Source organism: Scylla paramamosain, chromosome 4 (genome assembly GCF_035594125.1).
Source record: "Scylla paramamosain isolate STU-SP2022 chromosome 4, ASM3559412v1, whole genome shotgun sequence".
Lineage (NCBI taxonomy): Eukaryota > Metazoa > Arthropoda > Malacostraca > Decapoda > Portunidae > Scylla > Scylla paramamosain.
Window position 1 is genome coordinate 22,719,527 of NC_087154.1, and position 7,500 is coordinate 22,727,026.

General features: G+C 36.5%; 1 protein-coding gene and 1 long non-coding RNA gene across 3 annotated transcripts in view; one reads left to right on the plus strand and one right to left on the minus strand.

Annotated features, from left to right (window-relative positions):
• LOC135099866 (obg-like ATPase 1) overlaps positions 1-5,351 on the plus strand; it is a 51,529-nt gene extending 46,178 nt beyond the window's left edge. Inside the window, exons 9-11 of one of the 2 annotated variants that reach the window (XM_064002481.1) lie at positions 883-979; positions 3,479-3,601; positions 5,122-5,351. In XM_064002481.1, coding sequence (XP_063858551.1) covers positions 883-979; positions 3,479-3,601; positions 5,122-5,220 — 319 coding nt within the window. In that variant the 3' untranslated portion in view covers positions 5,221-5,351. Of the gene's footprint in view, positions 1-882; positions 1,057-3,478; positions 3,602-5,121 lie in introns of those variants that run through there. The other variant, XM_064002482.1, reaches the window with a different exon arrangement.
• LOC135099867 (uncharacterized) lies at positions 1,376-5,199 on the minus strand. Its single transcript, XR_010268409.1, has 2 exons — positions 5,064-5,199; positions 1,376-2,386 (listed from the first exon to the last, which is right to left on the minus strand). It is a non-coding gene; the product is annotated as an uncharacterized LOC135099867 (long non-coding RNA).
• Positions 5,352-7,500: the final 2,149 nt, after the last annotated feature.

The window sequence follows — 7,500 nt, forward strand, 5'->3', positions numbered from 1 at the left end:
CAAAGCAGAACTGACTGGTGGTCTGCAAGCACCTACTCTAGAATATTCTTAGTCTTTCTAGAATGAATTCCAGAATGTTTTCAGTCTTTCTAGAATATTCTTGAACCTACTTTAGAATATTCTGAATCATTCTAGAAAATTCTTGATACTTTACATATTTTACTGTATTCTAGAAGGTTCTAGAATATTCTGGAAATGTTTACATTGAATAGAATGCTCTGATATGTTCTAGAAATTTCTAAAGTGTCTGGTAGAACATTCTGTAAGATTCAAGATTTCTGAAATGTAAGCAAATTCTTCTAAATATGAGAAATTTCTTTCTAAATCTGGTCATTTCAAGAATGATCTTATTAAAATTAAAAATCTTTAGAACACTTTATATTCTTTCTTTCATTGTTTTAACATATTTGCAACATTTCAAAAGCAATTAGATAAGCAATTGAAACTTTGCAAAGGTATTTACCTGACATGAAAACCAATAGTAACCCAGACTCATATGTTATAAGGCAAAAATGTAAATTCATTGCTCTAACCACAAAAGCAAAGTTTTAGGATCAAAATAACTTTTTTCTATTTTGTTTGGATGGAAATAACTAGAAAATTATGGTTTGGGGCCAAGGACAAGACAAAAGTGAAATTTTGTTACATAGTGTTATTGAAGTTCTCATATTCATTATAACAATTATAGTTTGCATCATACACATTGAAGAAATTTTTAGAATTGGTTTTGAAAAGTCATAATGATGCAAAATTTAGTGAGGAAAGTGAGGGAACAAAATGATACCATCCTCCCCCTCCAGAATTTGTAAGTTACAGTACATGTCTCTCACCTGCCCCCCCACCCAAACAAGGCCCAGACTAATCATGATTCTCACATTGCAGCGCTCTGGACAAGATCATCGTGCAAGGCTACAAGGCACTGCAGCTCATGTACTTCTTCACCTGTGGCCCAGATGAGTGCAAGGCGTGGACCATCCAGGTGAGCTTGGGGTGGGAGACAAGGGTGTGGTGGGCAGCACCAGCACAGTGAACTGAATTTACCAACACATCATGAAGGTAAATAAGCCAAAAAAGTAATATGACAAACATTGATTATGTATCATGTTATATAGATAATGTTGAGTGTTTTCCTTTTCTTCTCTTTTTTTTTATTCATGTTCCATTCACTTATGTTGAGTGTCATCCGTTGAAAGAAGGGAAAATATACAATAATTCTGGAAATGAAAAATAAGAATTTTTTTTTCTTTACTTAATATACATCATAGCATCTTGAAAGGCAGCTTCCTTACTTAGATATGGCTGTCATGACCATCCATGATCAGCTTCCCTTGACATTGCAGTTCTCTCTCTCTCTCTCTCTCTCTCTCTCTCTCTCTCTCTCTCTCTCTCTCTCTCTCTCTCTCTCTCTCTCTCTCTCTCTCTCTCTCTCTCTCTCTCTCTCTCTCTCTCTCTCTCTCTCTCTCTCTCTCTCTCTCTCTCTCTCTCTCTCTCTCTCTCCAAATCATAGTGTCTTAAAATGTAGTGATATGTAAGCATATGGCATATCAAAAAAAGTGGAAGGTTTAACAAGGGAGTGAGTTTGAACAGATGATCCATGATTGAACTGAGAATATTTTGCTAAACATTTCATGTTATTTTCCTATGGTGTTGTGCACAGTGCAGGAAAAAGCACCGACAGCATAGGTTTCTCATGCTGCTTTTTTAATTCTCCATCATAAAGCAACAAGTATCACAGTCATTTGTATTTCTAAATAATCATTGGTATGTGTTCTCATAGTGTTGATACTGCCATGTTCATTAAGATGTGTCTATTTCTGCTGCTTATGTATATTGTGAACCAGATTATGAGTTGGAAGGTTGAGAAACATATTTGACTTGAGCACTGAATAATGAGACACAGCATAGCCTTGTTTCATGCACATTTCTTGTATGAATTTATAGTTGCTTTCACAATCTATTTAATATCTTTATTAATGTATTAAAAAGTCAGGGTGCATATCCACACAAAACCTTCTAGGTTGTGTTATCCATTGCACAAAACAGAAGAAAGTACAATATATAAATATAGTTAATTATTGAAGAATAGTAGGGATATTGAAAAGAATTTTTGTTTGTTGTTACCTATGCAGCACAAGGTTATGGAACTTGGACAGTGAATGAGTGGCTGAGTCAAGGATGATGGAGATGTTCATCTTCAGAAAGGCACCAAGGAGATAGGAGAATTAATAGGTTATTGTAGGAGAAAAGTGCACTATAACATGGAAGTGCATTTTAGTGTTCATGATTGATAAAAAATACCTACAGATATAATGAACATACCCAGGATGAGGCCTGTGAAGATCTTCCTCCTCATAATGTCACTTGGAATGAATAGTTGCACTGCACACTGAATGAAGAATGCCTTGAGTTAGAATGAACATATTTAGGGAATGGATGATGACTGACTGAGTAAAGAAAATATTTGGTAGTAAATCATAAGACACAAAATTAGTAGAATCTTTTTGGCTGAAAAAGCAATAGCTGAATATTTTTTTAGCATCATGGATGAAGGAAATGTGTAATACAGCTGGAATAAGGTATGTATGAATAGGGTATCCTGAGGGCATTTGTCATAGCCATCTTTTTCATAGGAATCTTACTACAGGGAGCTCAAAGGATTAGAAAAGAGAATCATTAATTCATTGTAGAAAAAAATTGCTGGTGTACGGTATTTTTCATAGTGCTTATTTCATGTATGTATGTGTAATTGTTTACTGAAGACAAATAAGAAAGAATGAAAGAGACGAAAGCAAAGGTGGTAATGAAGTCAAAATGTGTGTGTAAATGTTGGTAAGTGGTGGTGAGCTAGTACAGTTCAGTTTACAGATTATACTGGACAGTTCTGATTGAAAGAAGTGAGTGACTGTATACTGAACAGTTCTGATTGAAAGAAGTGAGTGACTGACCAAATTCTCATAAGCTGTGCCAGATGTAGAAGTTGAAAATAAATGTTAACAAGCTTAAATTGGTGATGGTGTTTGGAAGGAGCAAAAGTTGATTCTGCCAACATATGTAGAGTAATGAAAAGAATATGAAATTAGACTTAATGGAGAATAACAAAATAAAGTGTCTTGTTCCAAGCCTGTACAAGCATATGAGTATAAAAAGTAAACAGAAAAAGGGAAGAATCAGATTTGCAAGGGAGTGAAGTAATAAGGTCTTCAGGGTTTGTGATGAAAGAAAGGACTACACAGAAGGAAAACATGCAATTTCTTTAATAGAGGCTGTGAGTGCAAGTCCAATAGGAAGACCTCCAATAGAATATGGGACAGGAAAAAGAAAAAGGAGAATGAGATCATTGCAGCATTCAAGGAGAGGAATAAATTGAGGTTTTTTTTTCTGGCCATCCCCAAGGAAGAGTTATAAGGAACAGGCATCAGAATAGAAGTAGAGATAGATTAAGGGAAAACAATAACAGTGACTGAATGATGTATTGCAGAAAGGAACAAAGGCCCCACAGGCTGCTGGCAAGATCCACACTGATTTTGAGAAAGGCTTTGTCATGGCTGAAGTGATGAAGTATGATGATTTCAAAGAAGAGGGCTCTGAAGCTGCTGTGAAGGTAATATGATAATCTGTTTTATAAATATGATGTATTCCTTTTCATGCTTCTTCAAAATGTGTTACTTAGCTACAGGAAGTCATCTGAATTTTAAAAATTTTTCTACATGGATGAAAAATAACTTGAAAGGTCTTGATCTTTTGGTAATCTAGGAATCTCTCTCTCTCTCTCTCTCTCTCTCTCTCTCTCTCTCTCTCTCTCTCTCTCTCTCTCTCTCTCTCTCTCTCTCTCTCTCTCTCTCTCTCTCTCTCTCTCTCTCTCTCTCTCTCTCTCTCTCTCTCTCTCTCTCTCTCTCTCTCTCTCTCTCTCTCTCTCTCTCTCTCTCTCTCTCTAAATTTGCTTGCATGACAGCTCATCAGCCTGCCCCACCCTTGTCATCTTTCCTCACTGGCCTACACTACATTGTAAATTTTCTTAGGTCCACTTCAACTACATTAAAAAGCTCTCATCATTCAGTCATTCTCATCTCCCAGTATACCCAGACCACCTCAGTATCCTCCTTCATTAGACTAATACACTAATCTCTCATTCTTCCCCTTGGTTCATCATCTGTGACCTAAGATTTGTTTTCAGTGGTGCTGTATTATATATGCATCCAATCATCTTCATTTTCACTTAAGCCAGCAAATATCATCCCCTCTCACTATCCAAGCTTTGCTAGCATGCAGCTTTACACTCTTCACACAAACCTATAAGTTTTATTCCATAAGTGTCAATAAGAACAAGAGTTCCCTGAAATTCCTCCATCAGCATCCAATTCTCACTGCCTTTCACATAAATCACATCTCTCAGATAGGTATTTAAAGCAAACCTACCTCTGTATTAAAGCTTTATCTCTCGATCAACAAATCTCAAGTACAGTTCTTTCTTTTTTGTACCTTCCATGCTGTGCATATCGATCAGTGTTGCATATTATCTCAGCAAACATACCTTCTTAGTCTCACTTTCATAAATCACTCTCTATATTATGTGTGCACATACTCTTCTCTTTTAGTATTGTATTTTACAGAAAACAAGAAAACAGGAAAATTAATGGATCAACATTATTCAATAACCCATTCACTCAGAATTCTATCGTGCATATATTTAGAAACCATTGTACTCGTGCTCATTAAATCACCATATAGGGGTTTTAGAGTCAGTGTGTAGCTGACCAGCTGCTGTTCATCACACCTGGATGGACCACATGTGTGTGGGTGTGTTGTATATTGATAAATGTACTGCTGGATTGCACCAGTTGGTATTACACCTGTGTTTTTGTTTTTTTTATGCAAGTGTTTGGTTGCTCACCATATTTTTATAATTTTATAACAATTCAATCTCAGCAATGACATCACTGGTACATTACTTGCCAAGAAATAAATTTATGTTCTGTATAAGGGAAATATAATTACTTGAGCTACCATAGTTTATAAACACATAATTCACAGTATCATGCCCTGTCTTTTGAGGAAAGCTTTACCTTGAAAGTACACCTGTTTACATTGAAGGCCACCACTGATGACACATTATCTTCCCAGGCTGCTGGAAAATACCACCAGCGGGGACGCAACTACGTTGTGGAGGATGGAGACATTATCTTCTTCAAGTTCAACACTGGTGGCCTGAAGAAAAAATGAGACCGGATGTGCTTAGTGCTGATAATGATTCTCTACCTTCAGATAACAGCATTCTTTGTCTGCACTCATCTGTGATTTGATTTCTCCCCTCTATCATAATTTTTTAACATTAAATCCTAATGGTGGGTTCAGTGGTGTATTTCATTTACTCCATTGGACAGGTGTTTTGTTTCTTCCACCTCCACCCCAGCAGAAGGTTATGTCAGCACATTCATATATATGTATGTCTGTTTCTGTCAATTGATATATGTGTATGAAACAGATTACATATTCTTTTCTATATGAAAGCTGTAATGTACCAAACAGTTTTTTCCTCCCACAAAAGTCCCAGCTGTCACAATCTGGTATACATTTTCTTTAATATTTTAGAAAGGGATTGTGATCTTAAAAATGGTAAATTCAGTATCCAGTTAATTCATTTTTCATATGTTTTCTTTCCCCATTCCCCCCCCTCTCTCTCTCTCTCTCTCTCTCTCTCTCTCTCTCTCTCTCTCTCTCTCTCTCTCTCTCTCTCTCTCTCTCTCTCTCTCTCTCTCTCTCTCTCTCTCTCTCTCTCTCTCTCTCTCTCTCTCTCTCTCTCTCTCTCTCTCTCTCTCTCTCTCTCTCTCTCTCTCTCTCTCTCTCTCTCTCTCAGTGAGTGCATTCATGTTTAACTAGCGGAATTACCCAGCATTGCCTCAATAAAACAGCTCTCTTTATCACACTAAGCCAGTAATTTACTCAGTGAAGCAATCATGCAATTTCTACATACTTTTAAGGAACCTAGAATTTACTTCCATTTCTGCTCAGCCTCTCCTCTAGCTGTATCTATCTACCTATCTTATCTATCTAATTATCTATGCCTTTTATCTAAGTTCCTTTTTCTCAAGTCTAAGCTCCTTCCTATTAACTGGAAGTGCCTTCCTTTTCAAGCTCTTTGCTCTGCCTGTCTCCTACCAGATTTCTTTGTTGTAAATCAGAGCTCCTTCATCTTGACTCCGAGCTCATTTCTAAAAATTGTGAGCTCCTTTGTTTTATTTCCAACAATTATTTGATTGGTTACAAATAATGGTTTTAGGGGGTTAGGATATAGCCCATGTCACTCCCTAGTTGAAGGAGGAGCCCCATACAAAGTTCCACCTCAATATGTTTGGCCATGAATCTTAAACAGACACAGCCACACAACCCAGGCAAAACAGGCAGTCACTTATATTTATAAAAACTATCTACTCAGCTACCTGTATGTTTTTTCCATCTATGGTATCTGAATGTTTATTAGTCTACCTGTTAATCTATATATATTTGTCTATCTGTCCCTGCTATAAGTTGATACATAATAGGGGCTTGACATACAAGGGAATCATTATGTGATAAGAGCATGAGATAGCCTATTTCCTATGCTTGCATTAAGATAACAAGACAAATATTTAGCATGAACTTAGAAGGGGAAGTTAGTAGCAGCATAGCACATTATCCTTGTGTGATAATGATCAACACTTATGGCAAATTTTTGTTGGCAGAGGCACCCAGTCAGCAGTACTTATAGGGTTGACCATAGTTAATTGAGTGTGTGAGAGGTAGCCAATAAGCTGTGTGTCTGGGAATTATTCCAGCTAAAATAAAATAGCTGTTCATTGCAGTCTGATTAAGTGAGGTTATGGCAGCTTCATTATTACATGGTGATTTTGTTTGACATTTAAATGTATAATGTGTTGTGTAAACAGCTATTTATACATGCTGAACTGTGAAGAGAAGATTGTAAATCACATGAGAAGTTGATCAATTTAGTTAAGTGATAAAATTTACTAAGTAATACATAGTGATGAATTAGTTGGCAGAAGAGTATAGATACAGTCTCTTACTCCAAAGTGAATGCTACTGTTAACTGTGATAAATCAATTATTTTTTTTATAAAAATTAAGTACTTGAGAGGAAAAAATTTTGTCTTTTGTTTCAGTTTCATAATTCATATATTTTGAGCTTCAATCATGATAATTACATGATAACTATGATAATCATTAACCTAGATTAAGTCAACCATCATATCTCAGGATACCACTGTGTTTATATATAATCTTATCTAATGTACTCTGACACAGGTTTCTGGGAACTCCTTCAAGGGATGGGCCTTGACAGAAGTTTCTCCACTTTATATATCCGTACACTAACTTTCACAAACTTGTTTCCTCATAACCTCTCACCTCTCCACTCTCAAGTTTCCTACCACTCTGGCCTCCCATTCTACTCACAGCTACAGCAAGCACTCCACCCACCCTTGTGTGTCATCCTTGTCATGTCACT